Below are 24588 nucleotides of genomic sequence, written 5' to 3'. Positions count from 1 at the left end.
GCTCCACTTAGTCTGACAGAGCCTGACAGCTCCTTCATAACACAGATTGGCATTGACTTGTTAATCTCATTCACGTTGGCATTAGCCTAGCTCGCACCTAATAATAGACCTAGCGAACCCATATCACAGCCACCTGGCTCAGCCTGCAGAACATCACCACTGCCTCGTTCAGCACAGTGTGTGTGCGCGCTTTATGCCATTTGAGTCGATGACATGGGGGGAAAAAAGGTGTCTGCAGTTTGAGAGGGATGGGCTGAGTGTGCAGTGGAGGGGTAAACTCAAGAAAGAGTGAGAGCCAAACAAGTGGAAAATTTCAAGAGACCTAGGAAATTTAGGACTGACAGAAATGGATTGTGTGTGTGTGTGTGTGTGTGTGTGTGTGTGTGTGTGTGTGTGTGTGTGTGTGTGTGTGTGTGTGTGTGTGTGTGTGTGTGTGTGTGTGAATGGAGTCGCTCAACCTGAGTAGTTGTATATACACCGCCCTGTTCGACTTGTTCAAACGTCACTGGGATGTTTTTACCACTGCTCTATTGGAGTGATGTCACACACACACACACACAAACTCTCTAAAACCTATAACTATAAAATAACTCTGATGGCTGTTCCTAAAGCGCATCAGGACTAATCCCAACTTCAAACTTCTGTGCAAATCTTCCATGGAAACTTTTCACAAGTTCAAATCTCAGAACTGGATTTGAACCCCCCCCTCTTGCTGGAACGATGCTTGCGGACGCCCCAGTCTTTTGTTGAAGGGGAATTATCTTTGTCTTTGTTGTCGTCCTGATGGCTGTGTTCTACCCCTTTTTGTTTTCTTCTCTCCTCTCAGATGGACATGTTAGCACACTCTGCTTTGGGGTTTTAACAGACAACACACAGGTCTATGGTTGCCAGTTAGAGGTCTTGATCCCGTACTGTAGATTCTGTCTACTCCCTGAGAAGTGCTTGATTCTTGTACGGGTATCTAGAGTGATCATCGCCAATCCTGGTTCTGGAGAGGTGAAGGTGTGCAGGGTTTTGTTTCAGACCAGCACTAAAACACCTGATTCTAAGAAACGACTAGAAATATACTGTTAGCTACCTGGCATCTCTCCACTACTACGTTGGTGATCATGACCACTGTCTCTGTAGTTCTAGAATAGATTCGGTGGAATTTCATCTCCCATGGCAACGCAGTGAGTTTCAGATTTAGCTCTAGTCATGACTAGGCTCATCTCCCCTGTTAGACATGTTGACTCATTGTGAAACTTGTGAGAAAGTGCTCTGCTCCACTCCATTCCACTTCAACCCCTTGACTGTATTCTTAGTCAAATCACCTGATGAAACAAAAGGTGAGTGACTGGGGGAGAAACATTGAAAATGTGTCAAACTGTAATTAGTTAGATTACTGTTCACCAGTATGTTTCAGCTCCAAAGAATTCAAATACCCCAAAAGTGTTATTGTCCAATCAAATGAACATATACTGTAAGGTATGAAATTTGGTCACAAGAAACTTGCATCAGTCAGGCTTGGTAAAGGTGAAGTACTCTGGCTGATGTGGTGTTGCTGCTGCTTGTGAACAGGAGAGCTACCTGATGGCTGGGAGCAGGCTGAAAACCCTAGTGGAGAAACCTACTTCATTGACCACAAAACACACAGAACGTCTTGGCTCGACCCGCGCGTGGATGCTCGCCTCAGTAAGTACCCTCTGGACAGCAAGTGGACCGCAAATCCCCCAAATCGCTACCTTTTCAACTTGCTCAAACCTCCAACCAACCAATCAACCCCCTTCATCCCCAAAATTACTAGCATTAAACTAATCAAACCATGCCCCTTGATCTCTCATACCTGGCCATTGACCCCTTGCCCCCTGTTGCCTCCTGGGACTGAGCTTTGCCTGTGAGAAGCTAGAGGAATGCTTTGCTTGGACTAGAGTTGGCTAAATCTTCCTGAGAAACCCAATCACATGTTTATCTGGATACCAAGTCTGATTCCAATAGCCAAAGACGGTGCCAAGCCAATAAAAATGATTGCCTCTCCCTCCCACCAGTGACCAATGGTTCTCCTGATTTCTACATGTGATTGTGTCACTTCCTGTCCTGACAGTGCTCTCCTATCCTTGCATGATGATTGATTGATTTTTGTGTGTGTATTTGACGTACACATTTGGGTGCTTGTATCTCAACTATAGTCTGTTTAGTTTCTCAGTGTTTTAGTTAGTGATGCGAGTGAAATAGTGGGAGATGTGTTTATGCGTGGACAAGGTGTGTATATGATTTGGCGTGTCGATGAGGTGTGTGTCTGGGGGAGCAACAGGAGAGTACCCAGCTCTGTGCGCTGGATAACCTCCGCACTATCAGGTCCCTAGATGGATGTTTTCGGGTCCCTAGATGGATGTTTTCGGGTCCCTAGATGGATGTTTTCGGGTCCCTAGATGGATGTTTTCGGGTCCCTAGATGGATGTTTTCGGGTCCCTAGATGGATGTTTTCGGGTCCCTAGATGGATGTTGTCGGGTCCCTAGATGGATGTTGTCGGGTCCCTAGATGGATGTTGTCGGGTCCCTAGATGGATGTTGTCGGGTCCCTAGCTGGATGAGGTAAGACCAACGAGGCAAAACAGAAGCTTTCTTTGACAGAGGAGAGTTAATTGGTGTTGGATTTTAAAATGGAAATTGTTTTCTGCCTGGAGTATGGACTGGTTTAGGAACATATCCAGGAGAGGAACATATCAACACTAAATTTCTCTGTTAAAAATTATTTTGAACATTTCTTTGAATAAGTTAAAACATTAACTTATAGTCCACTTCATCTTTAGTTGGCACTGACCTTAAAATAATGCATTTACTTTAGAGTTTTAGTCTTTCATTCCCCAGCCAGCTGCCCAAACGGGTCCTGTTGCACAAGAGGCTGTCCTCAAAGACTGGCTGTGTGTGAGTGCTGCCGGCCTGCCTGATCCTCGCGTGCAAGCATGCACATACAGACACACGCAAACACACACACAAAACTCGATCCTTACAAGTGTCACTTCCACATATCCTTTTATATGATGTTAACCTGTTGCGACGAGCAATCCCGTATCCGGGATCGTAATTATAGCCTCAAGCTCATTACCATAAGGCAACGTTAACTATTCATGAAAATCGCAAATGAAATGAAATAGATATATTGGCTCTCAAGCTTAGCCTTTTCTTAACAACACTGTCATCTCAGATTTTCAAAATATGCTTTTCAACCATAGCAAAACCAGTATTTGTGTAAGAGTATTGATAGCTAGCTTAGCATTAAGCCTAGCATTCAGCAGGCAACATTTTCACAAAAACAAGAAAAGCATTCAAATAAAATCATTTACCTTTGAAGAACTTCGGATGTTTTCAATGAGGAAGACTCTCAGTTAGCAAATCTTCAGTTTTTCCAAAAATATTATTTGTGTAGGAGAAATCGCTACGTTTTGTTCATCACGTTTGGCTGAGAAAACCCCTGAGAATTCAGTCATCAAAACGCCCAACTTTTTTCCAAATTAACTCCATAATATCGACAGAAACATGGCAAACGTTGTTTAGAATCAATCCTCAAGGTGTTTTTCACATATCTATTCGATGATAAGTCATTCGTGGCAGTTTTGTTTCTCCTCTGAATCACATGGGAAAATACATGCAGCTGGAGATTAAGCACCAATTTCGACGGAGGACAACAGGCAAATGTAGTCTCTTATGGTCAATCTTCCAATGATATGCCTACAAATACGTCACAATGCTGCAGACACCTTGGGGAAACGACAGAAAGTGTAGGCTCGTTCCTGGCGCATTCACAGCCATATAAGGAGACATTGGAACACAGCGCCTCAAATCTGGCTCACTTCCTGTTTGAAGTTTCATCTTGGTTTCGCCTGTAGCATTAGTTCTGTGGCACTCACAGACAAGATCTTTGCAGTTTTGGAAACGTCAGTGTTTTCTTTCCAAAGCTGTCAATTATATGCATAGTCGAGCATCTTTTCGTGCCAAAATATCTTGTTTAAAATGGGAACGTTTTTTTATCCATAAACTAAAAGAGCGCCCCCTATATCCAAGAAGTTAAATCACTCTGCTGTCTCTTATCAAATGTAACACACCCACGAACGCACACACAGGAGATGGTGGAGGTTTTAATGAGTTTCTGTTTTTCCACGTGTTAGCTGACACTGTTTCTGGGAAGTAAACGAAACAAGGTCTTTGTTAGCAGAGCAGCGCCACTCGGTACCTACCGTGTCCCCCTGTTTCTCAGCCTCCCTCTCTTCCTTTCTGTTTTTCTCTCAACGCCCTTACCTCCTCCCTTTTTACTTTGACCCCAACTTCCCTGCTACTCCTTTCTCTCTCAATCTCTCTCTGTCTCCATTTCTCTCCTGATGTTGTGACAGAGTTGTGAGGGGTTGTAGTGTGCTGGCTCGTCGTCTTGTTGCTCTAGTCTATCGGAGAGGTTAGAGAGGGAGAGGTGGGGAAGTGTGAGGGAGATCCTGGGAGAAGAGGGTAAAACAGGAGGGAGTAGAGGAGTGTTATTTTACTTGTGACTGAGGCTGTGTGGAGCTGTGCAAAGCCTGCAGTCTGTTTTCTCCAGCCCCAATATGCACACTCTGACAGGGTGTGTCCCGCCATGTAAGCTTGTCCCAGACCCAAACCTAAACATGCTGCTTTGAGTGTTTCTGTGTGCAATTGCATGCATGCCATGTGTATGCATGTGTGTCTCTGTTTGTTTGGCCCAAATCCAAACATAGGGCCTCCGCTCAAGCTATTTGGTTCTAACAAAACAAGGGTATAATAAATAAATGTTCCCATTATTGTCATGTACTTTAGCCCAGGCCTCTTAATAGCTGTCAGCATAATCTATTTGATATGTTTGAATGTCTAATGGACGGTTTCCTGTCTGGCCCCTTCACCAAACATGAAGACTGTTGCAATGAATAGCTTTGGAACCAAAATGGCCGTGCATCGAGCCTCTGGGAATTACGTCATTGAGTGTAATAGGACGATTATGGATGGTTATTTTTGCCGAATTGTGAAGTACGTTAAGGGGGCTCTGAGGAACACCTTATGCTCCACAAATGTGTTGCTTTTATAGATAGAAAGATGAAATCATACATTGCATGACAGCTAGGCCAAAACCATTTTTTTCTTACGTGAGTCAAACTTTCCCCCCACACTGAGTCTGTGTTGAACCCATTTGGTTGTGATTTGGGAAAGGAGGTTGGGTAAACTATGTTCCTCCTTTGCTCTTCATCCAGACTTCACGTAAACTACAGGTCCAGCTGACAGATGAGGGGGGGAGAGAGGTATACTGGACTGCCAAGGGGGAGAGGGGAGGAGGAGATGGAGTGAGGAGGCAAAGGAGAGAGATGGAGGGAAAGAGAAACAGATGTGCTGAGAGATAGAAGGAAAGAGATGGGGTGAAGGAGAGAGAGCAGACTGTCCACACCGAAACCACCAGACTGTCTGCTTTTTGTGCCATGTGCCTTTTCGGCTCCAAATCGGGCCTTTACTGCTACATTTATGCCATGTGTGATTAGTTTACGACACACACACACACACACACAATGACTTTGTGCTCTGGAGAATCCATTAAAAGTTTGAGCAAGGTTTTATTCGATACTGCTGAAAAAATAGTGGTGAAGCTGCAGTTAAAGACCTCCATTGAGGTGTGAATAATGTTGACCAAGTGAATGAACTGACCAAATCATGATCACATTTCTCCCTGTCCAGACCCAAGGCAGGCTCTGTCCAGTACAGTACCCCCTGTCAGTCTAGTTGTTCCTGTGAGAGTAGGGTGACCGTGTGTCTGTCCTGTCCTGAGACAAAAAAACGTAACACTGCATCACTGTACTGGCCTTCATTAAGCTACACTTCTCTCACTCTGTGTGACTGAGCTGGCTGGGATCACAGAGTCAGACAAAGGGGCTAGCTAATTATTAACGCCCACTGGTAACAAAGAAAAACAGCTCATCACTGCTTGATAATGATGATACAGTCGTCGAAAGAATGAGCTGATGATTAACTGACTAGAAACAGTAGACAAGTCCCAAAAACCATGTTCTCTGATTTTTTTTTTTTTTTGTTTTGTTTTTCTGAAACCAACCTTACCAACCCCTTTTGGCTGTTGTCTGGAATAGCCAAGTCTAGATGTTATTGCTGGAGGTCTAGTCTGTCCTGGCCATCTGGTTTCCCTTAAGAGCAGGAGCAGTATTCTATCCATGTTGCAGGTGTGCTTTAAAGTATGTGGCCTCGGCTCTGTTGACAGTGAGAAACAACCTGACCAAGCTCTATCACATGTGCAGTGTTTATGCCGACAGTCTTACACCCGTGTGGTGTGGGTGCGCGCTCACAGTGCTTTTGTACACGTACAAAAAGATGTCATTGTAAAACGAGAACTTGTTCTCAACTGACTTGCATAGTTAAATCAAATGAATACATGTGGCCTATGCGCGGGTGATCCATTTCCAGCCTAACTTACTATCTGGACCTTGTCTCCTTCCCCAGAGCAGTGGTGTGAAAAGAGGTGATGTGGAACTCGTGAAGTGAGCTGAGCTCAAAGTGTTCCGAATCAGCTGCTGTTCACCTGATTGAATAGACCTGATAGAAGTGTTTGTAGTGGTACTGTGTACATACTAGCGCAGTCGTTCTTATCACAGTACTGTAAGCTTCAAGATAACCCTCTCGCCCCCTTTTTTCTCTGTCCTCCACTGTGTTTTGTTGTTTCTAGCCTTAATAACAACGCCCCCCTCTCCCTCCTATCGCCCTCCTCTCTGTCTCTCCCTCCACAGTGATGTCCCAACACCATCACCAGCAGCAACTGCAACACGCCCAGCAGCAGCAGCCCCAACAGGCCCAAGCCTTAGGCTCACCTGGCTCACTCCCCCAGCAGCAGAGCTCCCAGGCTGGGATGATGAGCCTGTCCAGTCCCCTGGGCGTGGGGGTCAGTTCCCAGCACCAGCAGAAGATGAGGCTGCAGCGCATCCAGCTGGAGAGGGAGAGGATCCAGAGACGACAGGAGGAGCTCATGAGACAGGTGAGGCAATCTAAACCTCAAAACCAACCCCAAGCTGCTAAAGTATGAGCCCGTATGAGTCCTCTAAGCTCTAATCATGAGAGAAAGGCCATGGTTAAGTAGATATGGCCTAGTACAGTATAAGCAACAGCCTAGTAAGCCATATAACACACAAATGTATTACACCCCCCCCCTTCCCTCATCCTCCCAGTCTGGTCTGCCCCTATGGCCTTGGTCTCAGACAGAGAGACTGCTCTGTTCTCGGGCTTCCTCTTCAAGTCTCACTCTTTTGTTTATTGCTCACAATATCGCTAATCACTCATTATCTCCTCTTTTCCTCATAAAGACACTTCGACCCAATTTATTCAAGCTAAACACACATTAGCATGGACGCATACACATACACACTGGCCACAAGCCAACGCATCACGTCTTCGGGGGTTTCCTCAGACTCTCAGAAAGACCGGAAATTGACCTCTTACCTCGAGAGTAGTTTCTTTTGAGCGCATGCTTTGGGCCTTTTTCTGGCGTGTGGCAGGGGGGGGTTGGGGGTTAAACATTAGCATCACCTGGTGGCTGAAAAGGGTTAGCTACTAGCTACTCTCTGTTTTAAGCCATCTGCTCCTACACTTGCACGAAGGCAGGGTAGTGTTTAAGAGCGGTGTTTACATTGAGAGTGAGAGAGAGAGAGCACACTGAACTCTTAAGGTGTACGTATGCTTCCTAGCAGAAACAATTCAGAGGAGTTCGACAACATTTTGTGACGTTTTGGACTTCGACAGATTTTCGGCTTTTCGGGCACACCAAAAAATTGTATTGAGGTAAGCGGAAGTCGGTAGCCAATTGTCAGTGATAGTAGGGATTCTTCAATAAAATCCTTGTTGTCATTCAACGAGAGACGACTCCTTTTCATGCACATTTTTTCATTGAGAAATACTGCACCTAAAATTACGACGAAGATCTCCTTTCTTGACTATTTTGAGGAAATGTATACTGGCTACAGCATCTCAAAATGCACAAACAGTACTATTGTTTCAGAAGCAAAGGTCTTTTAAGGGAGTATGCGAGCACGCTTGTTCGGCGCTAGCCGAACTGAAGCATGCTGAAGCCTTTAGTGTGTCAGAGATGTGCACACCAGTCTGTTTACAAAATGGCTGCCTTCAACATCCAGCCAGTGACCTCATCCAGGAAGTGTTTATCTTACCCAGAACTCTTTGGCACACATTTGGCCCACCCTGAGCACTGAGCAGCACTGAATGGCCTGGGGTTGGCCAAGGGTTGGGAGAGGGGAGGTGTGTGTGGTGTGTCAGTAAGGCCCATCCTTAGCAGTAGCGTCTCTATTTTCCACTGTCGTCCCCTAGACTTTGCTTTGGTCTGACTGTCTGCAAATAGATCCATATAGACTGGTGTAATTCCTCCTCTAACCGTTCTGTTCACTACCATACAGTGTGGTGTTCAGTCCATCCGGCTCCAATGTCACACTCCCACCTATCAACTGTTATAAAGCCGTATTCAGCAGCCTGGAAAGCCCCTTGCCTTTTAGATATACAGCCATTTTGTTACACACACACAGCCCATCAGATGAATGGGGAAGCCATTTAAAGTGAATTGGAATGACACTGCACTGGGAGTTAGTAGTGCCTGAGGCATGGAGGCTGGCACTGATCCAACCCCAGAAACAGTGTCAGGGCAGTGGGACCGGCAAAGGTTAGCCCCCTCTCTCTCCCTTCCTCCAAGTCCCACCAGTGTAGGTCTGTCTTTGACACTCATCCCGTGCGAGTGCCTAACTGTGTGTGTGTGTGTGTGTTTGGGTAGGGTTATCTGTACATCAGAAAGCACACACCTATTACTTAACCAGTGGCCCACTTTCTTTAAGACTGTTAAGTGTGTGTGTTTTCACATCAGATAATTGCTGTGAAGTTCACACACTCACTAATATATTATGCTATTCTGATGCCTGTGGCCTGGAAAAACACTACTTGGTTAATTGTTCTGTAATAGTTGTAAGAAGCAGATTCTGTCCCTGTTCTGGAGTCAGCAAATGTTTCTCCTCGTTGTGCTGTAGCACATGTTCAATAATAACATTTTTTTACAATTTTTAAATTGTACCTTTATTTAACCAGGCAAGTCAGTTAAGAACACATTCTTATTTTCAATGACGACCTGGGAACAGTGGGTTAACTGCCTGTTCAGGGGCAGAACGACAGATTTGTACCTTGTCAGCTCGGGGGTTTGAACTCACAACCTTCCGGTTACTAGTCCAACGCTCTCAATAATGAACATAGTTTCAGTAATCTTGAATCTCTCCTCCCCCTCTCCTTCGCTTCTCCTCCCCCTTCCCCTGCTGCCTATTGCTTCCCCCTAGGAGGTGGCGCTGTGTAGACAGCTGCCCATGGACTCGGAGAGCATGGCACCAGTGCCCACCCCCGGTGGCAACCCTGCCCAGCCCATGACACAGGGCAACATGCCCACCAATGGATCCGACCCCTTCCTCAACAGGCAAGTGCACTCCTGACTCCCATATATTACCTATCCCTCCTCTTTTGCTTCTGTTTTGTCTCAGTCCCCCCCCTTCCTTGCCCTCTCTCCTCTCCCTTCTTTCTCAACACCCCCTCTCCCTCTTATCCCCTGGCTATTCTCTTCTCCTTCTCCTCTCCGCCTGTCTTCTGCTTTCAGCTTTCAAACTGTAGAGTGTGATCCAGTTTGTGGACAGAAGGGATCAGTGTATTAATGTGTGTGTCATGTATGTGATCCACAGTGGTCACTTCCAGCACTCACGGGAGCAGAGCACAGACAGTGGCTTGGGGCTGGGCTGTTACAGCATCCCCACCACCCCAGAGGACTTCCTTAATAACATGGAGGAGATGGACACAGGTAGGACTCTCTCTCGCCCTCTCTCTCACCTTTATTCTCTCGCCTTCTCTCCCACGTGGCTTTATTGAAAGTGTTACCACATACATTGCCAAAGCAAACACTTTCTCTCTCTCTCTTCTCTCTCTACCTGATTCTATGTGACCATTTCTCTCTGTCCCCCCCTCGACTAACCTTCATCTCCCCCTCCAGGTGAGAGCTTGGCCCAGGCGGGCAATATGAACGTGCCCCAGCACAGCCGCTTCCCGGACTTCTTGGACTCGCTGCCAGGCACCAACGTGGACCTGGGAACCTTGGAGGGAGCAGACCTCATCCCCATCCTCAACGACGTGGAGTCAGTCCTCAACAAGAGCGAGCCCTTCCTCACTTGGCTGTAAACACACACACACACACACACACACACACACACACACACACACACACACACACACACACACTTCTATACACATATATTCACAGCCATACAAACAGGATGAAAGACTCACTCCACATATCTAAAGACTACCCTTTGCTACTTTTTCAAATCAGCATTATCTCTTCTTCCCACTTCTCCATGTGTACAGTAATATTATGCTCTGTCTGTCTAACCTCAGTCTGCCAGACCACATATCGTCAATCTGAGTTCAGTTTTGGATCAAAGATCGAGTATTAATCAAAGCCTTGAGAGAACAAAAGCAAATCAAAACATGACATGTATTAAAGTATACTTCACTATTGAAGTTACTGTATGGTAAACTAACAACGTTAGTACTTTTGGTTTTGTATGTCCTATAAGACTTCCTCCGATAACCCACTCTGGTTTTGTAATCACAATTGATTAAAGCAATTCCACAGCTTTCCTTTCTTTCTTGGGGTGACTTGGTGAAAATCAATACATTTGGCTTCCAATGGTATTGCTTTGACGTGACTGTCAAAATGTATGCTGGGAGTATTTTTCACCACTAGGTGGAGCTATTGCTTAACGTACTGCAGTTATGAAATGGATCTTTACGGGCTACAAGGTTGTCCAGTCTATAGGTTCTTTGTATAAAGTGGACCTCGTTTGGCAACAGCACTGTAAACCTTCTTCTATATCACCAACAGTATCCTAACTGTCAGTTTGGGTTAGAATAAAAAAAAAATGATTTGGCTTACTTTTGCTTCTGTTCACAAAGACAACCATCTTGGATTATATAATAATAATAATATATGCCATTTAGCGGACGCTTTTATCCAAAGCGACTTACAGTCATGTGTGCATACATTCTACGTATGGGTGGTCCCGGGAATCGAACCCACTACCCTGGCGTTACAAGCGCCATGCTCTACCAACTGAGCTACAGAAGGACCACGATTCACTTATATATCAGCGTTAGCGGCCATGAGAGCAAAGTGTGTTGTATACCAAATAATGTTTCCTGTGGTTTGCTACAATGTCACTACAAAAGCTTTAAAACTTTAAAATTGTATTGTTAGATTTTTTTTTTTTGTAAACATTGTTTTTTGTTTTTTTGTCATTTTATTAATTGTACTCAAGCTGATTCCAATGTAGTTATTATAACACTAAAAGCTCATGCCTCGGTTATGCGATGACGTGCAAACGTAGAATTGTGTTTTATACCATGTACTTTTTATATCATGCTACAAGTATTATATTTTCTTTTACTGTAAAATAGCCCAGATGGGTTCTTTGCATCTGGTGCCATTGTAGGACCTATAATATAAAGTTAGCATTTTTAGTATTTATCATGAGCTATGTCTCTTACATTTTTTTGTTTTTTTTGTTTTTTTTTGTTAATGCAATTGAGATTTCAAAGCACTGCAAATCAGCAAGGGATTCAAAGATATCTGATCATGAAGTGAATGTTGAAGTTAGATGATCACCAGAAGCTCCCACTAGACGTTTTGGTTCAATGTGCGTTGAGGCTTGATAATCCTTCATAAGCAAACTCTGTCTTTGGTCCTCAGTTGGGCCGGTTTGAAAACCCAAAGGACAATAATATCTAATATCTGTTCTGCGGGGAAATATGCAACAATAGTATTTTATATGGCCTTTAATGTGTTTTTAAAGGATTTTTACTGGATTGTGAGATTGGATTGACATGGGGTTGGCATTATGATCTTGTTTTAACATGCCAGCCCCTCAGCACAATCTGCTCTAATCTTTTTTTCTACATTTGCCTCAGTTTTTGTATTTGCATGTTGAATGACATAATTTGTTATTCTTAGCGTTAGGTTTTCTATAACCCGACCTTATATTGTGACTATACTGAGTCTGGTTACTGTGTAGAACGTTAGGACTGACAAGGCGAGAAAGTGATGGATCCTGGGAAGGGGCAATGAATCGATGGGGAGAGAGGGAGGAGGGTTGAGTTTAGGGGGGGGGGGGCGTTAAATGCACGCCAAAGCCCGCTGCTTTTCAACACAGCGGCCAACACCGCGCTCATGACGTCCTAACGTCAAGGTGAAGAGAGGCCTAGAGGGGGGTGAGAGGGGCACACAGTTACCACGTCTCATTGGAGAGGTGTGGATTGGGGGAAATGGTGTGGATTAGTGCCAAAGATTGGAGGCCTCTCTATGACCCAAGCATGGCCTAAGAAGGCTAGCTCTGACAGGGCTAGCAACATGCTAACTTATGCCCAGGCCTAGCTGATGAAAACCGCTCCAGTGAGAGGTGATGAGGTCCTTTGAGAATCAGACAAGGGGATTGGATGAGGCTTAACACTGTCCAATCGCACAGGTTCCTCTCCTGGTGTGCATCAGGGAGGTTTCCTGTCTGTTTTCTGTTGAATGGCCTGCTGTTCAAGCTCTAATAACACAAGCCAGAGGGGCACTGAGGGGGGACACTGGGCAGGGATGTTTGTGCGTTGTTACTGGACACAATTCAAGGTTGCACCAGTATGAAGGGCACAAGTTAAAAGTTCAAGAAAATGGATAATCGCATTTATATCAGAATGTCTTTTTGTAAGTCTGTACTTTGGAGGTTAACAAGACCTGATAAAGAGATGGATCCTTTTGAGACCATAGATAGGGGATGAACACGGCGGTGGTGTTACAGAATAAAGTGTTTGAGGAAATGGTTTGGTGTGGAGCACGTTTGACTACAGCTGTGCATAGTGAGTGGCATGACATGGATTGGAAAGGATAACTCTGTAGCAATATATAGCGCAGTGGCTAGGCTACAGCTGCATGGTTGGATGAGACGGGGGTATGTTGTCAGTAGGTACAGTGTTCTTGGAATGATCATTGGTTGTGGAAATCACACACCAACAAAATGGCCGTATACTGTATCCTGGCAGTGTGGAGGCCATTTTACATAATGTAACCTGGGCAAGGTCTTTGATCATTTTAAAGTTGTATAACATGTAAAAAAAATGAATAAAATGGTGTCAGAACCGTGGATCTTATTTGTTGATGTCATTTAATACAGAAGTTCACTTTTGATCACTAATAACACAACCCACGTTGCGATTTTCGTAAATTAACTATTAAATAACATATTCCTCTCCAAATGTACAGTTTTTGCTTGACTCGTAATGCCGTTACAATTACTTATATTTACTTCCATCGTGTTTTGTCAGCCATCTATGCTGAAGAAAGTCACCAGCGACGGGTGGCTCTTGTCATATTCGTCATTGGAACCACTCGATATGATTGGTCATATAAAAACCTTGGGACCCAAATGCATAGTGAGTGCTCTAACTCCCCCTTGTGGCAGTCTGTAGCAATGAAGCCGTGACCTCTAAGTTCTGCGGTGTAAGATCACAACTTTTAAAGGAGGAACCACTATAGGTAACATTGGCTAACGTCTCATATTTATATATTTTATATATATATACACACACACACACACACTACCATTCAAAAGTTTGGGGTCACTTGTCCTTGTTTTTGAAAGAAAAGCACTTTTTTTTGTCCATTTTTTAAATTGATCAGAAATACAGTGTAGACATTGTTAATATTGTAAATTACTTTTGTTTGTAATGTAATATCTACACAGGAGGGATGGTTGCTGATAATGGGCTGCTGTACTGTAGGCTTAAGAGGCCCATTATCAGCAACAGTCACTCCTGTGTTCCAATGGTACGTTGTGTTAGCTAATCCAAGTTTATAATTTTAAAAGGCTAATTGATCATTAGAAAACCCTTTTGCAATTATGTTAGCACAGCTGAAAACTGGTGTTCTGGTAAAGAAGCAAGAAAACTGGCCTTTAGACTAGTTTACTATCTGGAGCAACAGCATTTGTGGGTTCGATTACAGGCTCAAAATGGCCAGAAACAAAGCACTTTCTTCTGAAACTCGTCAGTCTATAGTTGTTCGGAGAAATGAAGGCTATTGCTTGAGAGAAATTGCCAAGAAACTGTACAAAGCTGTATACTACTCCCTTCACAGAACAGCGCAAACTGGCTCTAACCAGAATAGAAAGAGTGGGAGGCCCCGTTGCACAACTGAGCAAGAGGACAAGTACATTATTGTCTAGTTTGAGAAACAGACACCTCACAAGTCCTCAACTGGCAGCTTCATTAAATAGTTCCCCCAAAACAGCAGGCCTTCATGGTAAAATTTCTGCAAAGAAACCACGACTAAAGGACACCAATAAGAAGAGACTTGCTTGGGCCAAGAAACACGAGCGATGGATATTAGACCGGTGGAAATCTGTCCTTTGGTCTGATTAGTTCAAATGTGAGATTTTTGGTTCCAACCCCTGTGTCTGTGTGAGACGCAGAGTAGGTGAACGGTTGATCTCCACATGTGTGGTTCCCACCAAGCATGAAGGAGGAGGTGTGATGGTGCTTTGTTGGTGACACTGTCAGTGATTTATTTAGGATTCAAGGCACACTTAACCAGCATGGCTACCACAGCATTCTGCAGCGATACATCACCCCATCTGGTTTGCGCTTAGTGGGACTATCATTTGTTTTTCAACAGGACAATGACCCAACACATCCCCAGGCTGTGTACAGGCTATTTGACCGAGAAGGAGAGTGATTGAGTGCTACATCAGATGACCTGGCCTCCACAATCACCCAACCTCAACCCAACTGAGATGGTTTGGGATGAGTTGGACCGCAGAGTGAAGGAAAAGCAGCCAACAGGTGCTCAGCATATGTGGGAACTCCTTCAAGACTGTTGGAAAAGCATTCCAGGTGAAGATGGTTGAGAGACTGCCAAGACTATGCAAATGGGGGCTACTTTGAAGAATCTCAAATATAAAATCTATTTTGATTTAACACATTTTTGGTTACATGATTCCATATGGGTTATTTAATAGTTTTGATGTGTTCACTATTATTCTACAATGTAGAAAATATAAAAAATAATTTGTGAGTTAGTGAGTGTATACATAAACAGACACACATATACAGTTGAAGTCGGAAGTGTACGTACACTTAGGTTGGAGTCATTAAAACTCATTTTCAACCGCTCCACAAATTTCTTGTTAACGAACTATAGTTTTGGCAAGTCGGTTGGGACATCTACTTTGTGCATGACACAAGTCATTTTTCCAACAATTGTTTACAGACAGATTATTTCACTTATAATTCACTGTATCACAATTCCAGTGGGTCAGAAGTTTACATACACTAAGTTGACTGTGCCTTTAAACAGCTTGGAAAATTCCAGAACATTATGTAAGGGCTTTAGAAGTTTCTGATAGGGTAATTAACATAATTTGAGTCAATTGGAGTTGTACCTGTGGACGTATTTCAAGGCCAACCTTCAAAGTCAGTGCCTCTTTGCTTGACATCATGGGGAAATCAGCCAAGACCTCAGGGGGAAAAAAGTATATACCTCCACAAGTCTGGTTCATCCTTGGGAGCAATTTCCAAACGGCTGAAGTTACCACGTTCATCTGTACAAACAATAGTACGCAAGTATAAACACCATGGTACCGTGCAGCCGTCATACCGCTCAGGAAGGAGACGCGTTCCTGAGAAGTGCGACAAGTGCAAATCTATCCCTGAACAACAGCAAAGGACCTTGTGAAGATGCTGGAGGAAACGGGTACAAAAGTATATATATACACAGTAAAACAAGTCCTATATCGACATAACCTGAAAGGCCACTCAGCAAGGAAGAAGCCACTGCTCCACAACCGCCATAAAAAAATTCCAGACTACGGTTTGCAACTGCACATGGGGACAAAGATCATACTTTTTGAAGAAATGTCCTCGAGTCTGATGAAAAAAAAAAATAGAACTGTTTGGCCATAATGACCTTTGTTATGTTTGGAGGAGAAAGGGGGAGGCTTGCAAGCCGAAGAATCTTTGCATCTACCATTCAAACATGTTTAATGCAAATCGGGTCTGGGTTGGAGATACCTGCATTGTTGTGTGTTTGTATAATATAGTGGAATCAACATCCTCATAATGTCATGGACTCCTCAGTAACCCCATGCCGTGACACAGCATTAAGACGTAGCCAGAATAAAGTTATAAGACAACTTTTTAAATGTATTTTATTGAACCTTTATTGAATTAGGCAAGTCTGTTAAGAACAAAATCTTAACTTAACCCACAGGCCTACTAAAATAAGGCCAACGCAGGTGTGGTCCACTCACTCTGTCAAACTTTTATGAATTTTTTTTTTCTTCGTGTATTTAAATAGCTAAAATGATTTTCAATGAAATAAAGATACATATTTGATAGATTTAATTGATGCCAAGTGTTCTGTTGGACATGTCTTTTACGGTGCATAATATGAAATTATAATATAACTTGTAAAAACTGCTCTCATGTTTTAAACATATTGAATAATACATTTGATTACGTTAAAAGTATTATCTTCATTTAAATAAATCTAATATTTTCTATAAAGCAAAAGGCCATCAAGTTAGGTAGGTAGGAAATTGTTCATAGAAAGCCAGTTATAACAAGTCTTCTGAGAGGCTCAAACATCCTTAGACTGCACCATCAGTACTCTGAAAGACAAACACAGGACAAAACTTTCAAATCAACTCTTATTCAAATACAAACATATTTATACAGTGTATTAGTGTGACTATCATGGATGAGCTAATTGTTGCTAAGCTCACTGGAGTTCATGGTCAGACAACACATGGCCCGAGAGGTCAGTGACACAGGTGGGTGAAAATGTCAATAGGGGGCTAGCCTTATTGAGCGTTAGATGTGGGCAGGTCCAGTCCACCTCTGGGCTTTAGAATACAATTAGTTAGAAGGTATGTTCCACTAGAGCAAAAGTATTTGTGACCCCAATTTGGCATATGGGCTAGATGTTTATTTAAGATTGTGGTGTTTCAAGACGAGGGTTGGTCCTCCTACCCCACAGCGGCCACAGCAGTCTCCACAGATGGCACCGATGAGTCCGTTGATGACCTGGATGGCACAGAGTACAGCCTGCAGCAGGCCCATCACCAGCAGCATGGAAAACAAGGTCAGGTGCCAGGTCACAATGCCCTCAGGTGCTGTACAGTCCTTCCACAGGGTGTGGTTATTCAGGTAGTCACTGGTGAAAATGGTGAAGTTCAGCAAAAAGTCAAATACATTGCAGTGTGCTGAATCTTATCTGAGTGGCAGAGGTACAGTGAGGGAAACAACTATTTGATCCCCTGCTGATTTTGTACGTTTGCCCACTGACAAAGAAATTATCTGTCTATAATTTTAATGGTAGGTTTATTTGAACAGTGAGACAGAATAACAACAAAAAAATCCAGAAAAACATATGTCCAAAAATGTTAAATTCATTTGCATTTTAATGAGGGAAATAGCATAGCACCACAGTCAAATAATATTACTAGAAAATATTAATAGTAATGAAATCACAAGTGCAATATTGCAAAACACAGCTTAGCTTTTTGTTAATCCACCTGTCATCTCAGATTTTGAAACTATGCTTTACAGCGAAAGCAATACAACCGTTTGTAAGTTTAGCGATCGCTCGACAAAACAATAAGTACACTTAGCATCAGGTAACTTGGTCACGAAAATCAGAAAAGCAATCAAATTAATCATTTACCTTTGGTCTTCGGATGTTTTCACTCAAGAGACTCGCAGTTAGACGACAAATGTTCCTTTTGTTCCATAAATATATTTTTTATATCCAAATACCTCCGTTAGTTTGGTGCGTTATGCCCAGGAATCCACCAGAAAGAGCGATCACGACAACGCAGACAAAAATTCCAAATTATATCCATAATGTCCACAGAAACATGACAAACGTTTTTTATAGTCAATCCTCAGGGTGTTTTTCAAATATCTATTCGATAATATATCGACCGGGACAGTTGGCTTTTCACTAGGACCGAGAGTAACAATGGCCGCCTTTTGCGCACAACTCACTGAGAGCCCCCACCTATCCACTTACGCAATGTGGTCGTTCACGCTCATTCTTCAAAATAATAGCCTGAAACTACATCTAAAGGCTGTTGACCCCTTAGGGAAGCCATAGAAAAAGGAATCTGGTTGATATCCCTTTAAATGGGCAATAGGGATGCATAAGAACAGAGAGGTTTCAAAAACAGGGGCACTTCCTGATTGGATTTTCCTCAGGTTTTAGCCTGCAATATCAGTTCTGTTTAACTCACAGACCAAATTTTGACCGTTTTGGAAACTTTAAAGTGTTTTCTATCCTATCTGTTAATTATATGCATATTCTAGCATCTGGTCCTGAGAAATAGGCCGTTTACTTTGGGAATGTTATTTTTCCAAACATAAAAATAGTGCCCCCTAGCTTCAAGAGGTTAACAACAATGTGTTTGAGTGGTAAAACCGTTCTTACCCGTCAACAAAGGGGTTGGTCCATAACTCTATTGTACCATTGGTATAGAGGCACATTGGTCCATTATGAATGGCAACAGCAGACACAATGATGGAGTAGCCAGCCCCCAGAACCCCCACCGCAGCAAAGATGATCGAGGTGAACATCTGAGGAAAATAAAGATCACAGTTCGAGGTTCAATTCAATCAATCTGGGTATTGAACCCAGGCCATCCAAGTGACTCAAATAGACTTTGTTAGCCCCTCCTACTTTTAACTCAGTGGACTAACACTAGTGTCCAGGGCCCGTGTCCATACAGCGTCTGAGTAAGGATCAGTTTGGCTTTCGGACCATAATTGATAAGATTATATGGACAGGTCTGGGCTCCTGATCCTAGGTCAGGATGGACTTTAGGTCTTACTTATTCTGTGAGCATATCAGCTTGATATATCAGCAACAGTTCAAAATAATAATTTCCTTGAGCCAACCAATGCAACAATGGACAATCAATCAATTGATCCTTTTGCCCCAAAATCTGTTGAAAGCAATGGCACCGTCCTAAACAATGCTGCAGTATGGTACCAGTATGAGATCAATAATACTATTAGTCGGGTGGTAAGAGATCACTGTAGCTAACTGCCTGCTCTTTGTTTCCCTTCAGTCGGTGAACTCCGTACATTGGGTGTTCGCGCGGTAACTCCCTCTTAATGAAGAACATTAGAATCACGCCTGACAAGGCCAATGAACACCGTGCCTCACCGGAAGCCACGCCTTCCACAAGCGATAAACCACGAAACGCAGATTAATTCCTTGGAAGGTGTATAGGGCAGCTAATTTAGCGTTTCATGTGAGAATTGATGATGCCACTCCTGGGGCGCTCTTCCCCTGGCAGTGCGGTTTTAAAAGGTGTGCACTGTCTCAGGCCGGTTTCTAAACCTATTGCGGCTATATGGGATATGGCTTGGGTTTTGGATGTGCTGTTTGATGCCCCATTTGAGTCTGTGGATCTGAAGATCCTCTCTTACAAGACCGCTCTACTCGTGGCTTTGGCCTCAGCTACAGGTGGTGGGAGATCTCCACCCGTTATCTGTTCACCCCTCCTGTATAATGTGCTCCTTTGGCAACTCTAAAGTCACGTTGTGACCTTCGCCTCCAAGGTCATGACTATGTCCTACAGGTCTCTAGCTTTTGAGCTTTTTCCCTCTGTTCTCTTCTAAAAAGCAGAGCGGTACATGCCCTGTGTCCGGTAAGAGCATTAAGCATACTATAAGCATTAAGCAGACTTGAGCGGACCAGTTTGTGTGACCAATTTTAAATTCTTTTTTTCTAATCCGGCTCGTGGTAGAGCGCTGTCTAAACAGTGTCTCTCCCAGTGGATTGTGGAAGCTGTTTCTCCAGCATATGACAGCGAAAGGCAGGAAATAGCTAACTGTGTACTTGCCTAATCCACCAGGGGTCTGGCGGCGTCTAGCCAAAGGTCGACAGATGGCGATATTGAGTCATAATTTTACCGTCCAAAGTGAATGTATGCGGGCGGCCGACTGTACACTCCTATCCACTGTGCACAGTTTCTTACATAAAACATTATCCATTCAGGCTGCAAAGGAGTCAATTTCCTCCTTAAATCAATTTAATAGCGAGATTGTGGGAAAATATCCATACTTTCTTTGTGAAACACAATTTTCCACCACCATACTTGAGTGCCTAATGCTAGTTCTGGATGATGCTTATCGCATTCAGCCAATCAGGTTGCAGCAGTCTTTTTTTCCACAGCTGGTTTCAAAATAAAAGTTGTGCTTACTGAACAAGCAGTTCTTGGCATGAACTTGTTTAGAAAACCTTTCTCAACTTTTAATAAGAAAAATGTAACATTTATGAAGTGAAATTATGTTAATGAGATTTATTAAAGGATATGTTCATAAACGTGTGCAATATGAAGTGTAATTAATAGTCAATAAAGAATGAATATCAATAAAACATTGGATCTGAATGCCCCCACTAATTAGCCCATTTATCTCACTCTACGCCCGAGGACACCCTTGCCTGATGATTCCTGGCTGTGCCTGTCCCCAATCCACCTGGTTGGGCTGCCTCTCCCGTGCTGCTGACTACCTAGTGTGACCTGAACTGATCCCTAACTGCCATGTCTCTTACCACCACACACACACCCTGACTTCCTAAAGCATGAAAAGCCACCTGACCTTATAGTCTTGAAGTGTTTGCACCCTCTATTCATTATAGGTTTTAGGCTGATATCTGTAACACAGACAATTGCTGATATAAAATGTGATTTATTGATTGAAGTGTGCTTCTATTTCATGATACATAATCAGATAAGATTGACTTACACAATTTGTTAAGAGATCCTTTCAATATGTGAGCATACAGTGGACAATAAGCTGGACTGTGCACCATTTTGAAGGGGTCTTGATGAGGATATTGTGATGATGATGATGATGACTGGGTGATATGGTATATTATCTGAAAGGATTTCTTTTAATTAACACATCTTGTAAGCCAATCTCATGTATCACAAAGGCAGGTTTTCTGTCGGGTTGGAACTCGGTGTGGTCTGCCGTCGCCCTTTTCATTTGGTGTCCGCTGGGGTCTGCTTAGGGTGTGATTTTCTATCCCCATAGCTGTTTTGCACTGAGTTGACCTACTGAAAGGGAATGTACAGTTATGACTATAGCTACTGTTCCATGAAAGAGGGAAATGAGGTACAAGAACACAATTGAAAGAATGAATCCTCTGATTGATCACCTGTGGAAGACCGGGCTTACGGTGAGGCACGGTGTTGATTGGCCTTGTCAGCCGTAATCTAATGCTCTTCAGTAGAGGGCGGTAGTGTGCAAACTCCCCATTGCCTTCTTCAGGGAACAGTAATTATAGTCATAACTGTACGCTTCTCTTATCTGCTGGCCACCAGTATAATGAGGGCTTTGTCTGTAGGAGTCCTGTGTACTGCTTTGGATGCCCCATGCTTTAACTAAATAAATATATTATTAAGTTGCATGTTTTTTTTCTCTCCTTGTAACGTCACTCACCGCAAATCTCTTCCCACAACTCTCGTTGCCACAGCAACCGCAGCAGTCATTGTTTTTGAGTCCTATGAAGACCAGTGCTGGGAGGGTCATCTGTTCAGAAAGATATAGAGCACACAATCATTAGGATCAGACCGCAACAATATACGCACAACCATTCGGATACACAACTATTGATTAAGATCTAGACAGAAAGACGTCATACAACCACTTAGATAGGACCAGGAAGACTGCTCTCCATTTTGTAAATGCTCACTCTAGCACAGACAATCATATTGGCTTGTATCCGAATAGTAGGGAGGCTACTGTGTCTGTCATCGGGCAACAGGAAGGACAACTGGCTTAAAGAAGCAAAAACAGCGTGGCACTGTCTTTTGAACACTGGGAACATTTCATCACATTCTAATAATGCTGGAATAACACAAGCATGTTGCTCAAGCCCACCTCAGTCTTTCATTTTGATCGTTTCAAATTGTACCTCATATACTATTATGCGGTTATAATACATTATACATTATTTACATCTGACCCACTCCCAGCCTCTCAACCAAAATCCACAGTCTAGTTCGCAGTAGGAAACAAAGCTTTTCAAAAGGACCGTTCATCTCACTAAAGCTGTCTTGTAGGCAGAGACGGGCTCCTAAACACACCGCATAGGCTACAGCCACAACTGTATGTGTCTGCCTGACTGTTCAACTGTTTATCTGAAAGGCTCAAGACAATATTGGTACATTTCTATGTTTCTCCACATGTTGAATAGAGATATTCAAGTAAAACCATTGAAATTAGAAATGTGTACATTAGAGAGTTATTAGAAGCCCTTTTCCATCCCTTCCATAACAGCTGACTTACCAGAACCCCAGATCCCATGATGCCCCCAAAGTACCACACCTCTTTAGTGATATGGTCATTGTCGTCAGCGACCAGCCCCCCAGGGAAGAAGAGCAGGATGTTACTGAGCACACACAAGATGGCCAGGGGGATCAAGGTGATGCCCAGGGACTTGGCAAAGCTACCCGAGCACATGGTTCACCTTATCAGCCAAAACAGTCACACAGGGCCAAAAGGGGTTTTCTAAAGTCCAAAGGGCTCCCACACAAACTCGTACACACCTAAACTGTACGTCCTCCGTAAAAGGTTCCTAATCTAGGATTGTACCTGACCAGACCCACCAAACGTTCTCAATCCCTCAGATTGGGGAGGGGTGTATATATAGACGGCTGGTTGGATGATGTCATGATGTAAATGCCTTAAATTGAATTTACAGTGGTTGTGCTATGGCAACCATCTGGTCCGGTTAATGTTCTACTATAGCATTTGCCTGCCTGGCCCCAGCGTTTGACAGAGAGATAGAGGGGGGGTTATTGAACACACTGGCAGCCTATTGGGGTCCATACATGGTTATGAATGGGAGTATGTTTCAGGCTATACTTTTTCCTGATACTTTATGGTATTTTACTCGGCCAATGTTCTAGTGAAACACCCATGAAGCCTCAAAATTTTACATTTTACATGATTTAAATAATGCATCACGCATTCCAATACAATCTGATTATCATTCAAGAATAACCTTTTTCCTTTACATAGTTGTATTCACATTTAGGTTTATATTAATGCATAATATTTAGTCTGAAAACAATGCCACCAGCATATTGTGCACTATTAGATTTATGACGTACAGGCTACAAGGTAAATGTACACTGAGTGTACAAAACATGAGGAACACCTTGCTAATATTGATTTGCGCCCCCTTTTGCCCTCAGAACATCCTTAATTCGTCGGGACATGGACTCTGCAAGGTGTCGAAAGCATTCCACAGGGATGCTCGTCCATATTGACATCAAGTTCGCTGGATGTCCTACATACGGGTAACTGTTGAGCATGAAAAAGCCAGCCGCTTTGCAGTTCTTGACGCACTCAAACCGGTGTGCCTGGCACCTACTACCATACCCATTCAAAGGCACTTAAATATTTTGTCTTGGCCATTCACCCTCTGAATGGCACACACACCATCCATGTCTCAATTGTCTCAAGGATAAAAATCCTTCTTTAAACTGTCTCCCCCCCTTCATCAACACTGATTGAAGTGGATTTAACAGGTGACATCAATAAGGGATCATAGCTTTCACCTGGATTCACTTGGTCAGCCTATGTCATGGAAAGAGCAGTTGTTCCTAATGTTTTGTGCACTCAGTGTAGAATATAACACAACTAGACAATCAATATAGGGCCAATACCCCATATACTCCATTAGGCTGACAGTGTGTTCAATAACCCCCCCTCTAGCTCTCTGATTGCCTTCGGAAAGTATTCAGACCCCTAGAGTTTTTCCACATTTTGTTACGTTACAGCCTTATTTTAAAATGGATTAAATAAAAAAACTCAGCAATCTACACACACTACCCCCATAATTGTCACGTTCTGACCTTAGTTCCTTCGTTTTGTCTTTGTTTTAGTATGGTCAGGGCGTGAGTTGGGGTGGGCAGTCTATGTTCTTTTTTTCTATGATTTGGGATTTCTGTGTTTGGCCTGGTATGGTTCTCAATCAGAGGCAGCTGTCAATCGTTGTCCCTGATTGAGAACCGTACTAAGGTAGCCTGTTTTCACCCTTGAGTTGTGGGTGATTATTTTCTGTTGAGTGTTTGTATTCTGCACCAGACAGAACTGTTTCGGTTTCGTTCGTTCAATTTGTTGATTTTAATTTCAGTGTTCAGGTTGATTCATAAAATATTAACGTCATGAACACATACCATGCTGCGCTTTGGTCCTCACCTTCTTCCACAAACAACGGCCGTTACAATAATGACAAAGTGAAAACAGTTTTTTAGAAATGTTTACAAATGTATTACAAATAAAAACTGAAATACTTCATTTACATACAGTTGAAGTCAGAAGTTTTACATACACTTAGTCCTTAAAACTCGTTTTTCAACCACTCCACACATTTCTTGTTAGCAAACTATAGTTTTGGCAAGTCAGTTAGGACAT

General features: G+C 43.2%; 2 protein-coding genes across 4 annotated transcripts in view; one reads left to right on the top strand and one right to left on the bottom strand.

The window, feature by feature from the left end:
* LOC118358905 (WW domain-containing transcription regulator protein 1-like) overlaps window positions 1-10695 on the top strand; it is a 75851-nt gene extending 65156 nt beyond the window's left edge. The window contains exons 3-7 of one of the 3 annotated variants that reach the window (XM_035736911.2): window positions 1561-1674; window positions 6765-7009; window positions 9357-9487; window positions 9747-9862; window positions 10052-10695. In XM_035736911.2, the coding sequence (XP_035592804.1) occupies window positions 1561-1674; window positions 6765-7009; window positions 9357-9487; window positions 9747-9862; window positions 10052-10236 (791 nt within the window). In that variant the 3' untranslated portion in view covers window positions 10237-10695. Of the gene's footprint in view, window positions 1-1560; window positions 1675-6764; window positions 7010-9353; window positions 9488-9746; window positions 9863-10051 lie in introns of all 3 variants that reach the window. The other 2 variants (XM_035736910.2, XM_035736912.2) reach the window with 2 other exon arrangements.
* Window positions 10696-16290: 5595 nt separating this feature from the next.
* On the bottom strand, window positions 16291-22761 carry LOC118358698 (transmembrane 4 L6 family member 4-like). The gene is made up of 5 exons (XM_035736631.2): window positions 22453-22761; window positions 21604-21693; window positions 18578-18723; window positions 17122-17305; window positions 16291-16760 (listed from the first exon to the last, which is right to left on the bottom strand). Exons 1-5 carry the CDS (start codon window positions 22624-22626, stop codon window positions 16740-16742), a joined length of 615 nt encoding a protein of 204 aa, XP_035592524.1. The 5' UTR covers window positions 22627-22761; the 3' UTR covers window positions 16291-16739.
* Between the last annotated feature and the right edge of the window lie 1827 nt (window positions 22762-24588).

Source organism: Oncorhynchus keta, chromosome 26, assembly GCF_023373465.1.
Source record: "Oncorhynchus keta strain PuntledgeMale-10-30-2019 chromosome 26, Oket_V2, whole genome shotgun sequence".
NCBI lineage: Eukaryota > Metazoa > Chordata > Actinopteri > Salmoniformes > Salmonidae > Oncorhynchus > Oncorhynchus keta.
Note: the sequence above shows the minus strand (reverse complement) of the source record. Positions and strands in the feature narration are given on the sequence as shown.

Excerpts from the sequence above, each read along its gene's own strand:
- LOC118358698 (XM_035736631.2), bottom strand. The coding sequence starts at position 22,626 with ATGTGCTCGGGTAGCTTTGCCAAGTCCCTGGGCATCACCTTGATCCCC. Across the intron at positions 21,694-22,452 it reads TCATGGGATCTGGGGTTCTG|ATGACCCTCCCAGCACTGGT; the intron begins GTAAGTCAGCTG and ends CTTTCTGAACAG. Across the intron at positions 18,724-21,603 it reads GTTGTGGGAAGAGATTTGCG|ATGTTCACCTCGATCATCTT; the intron begins GTGAGTGACGTT and ends TATTTTCCTCAG.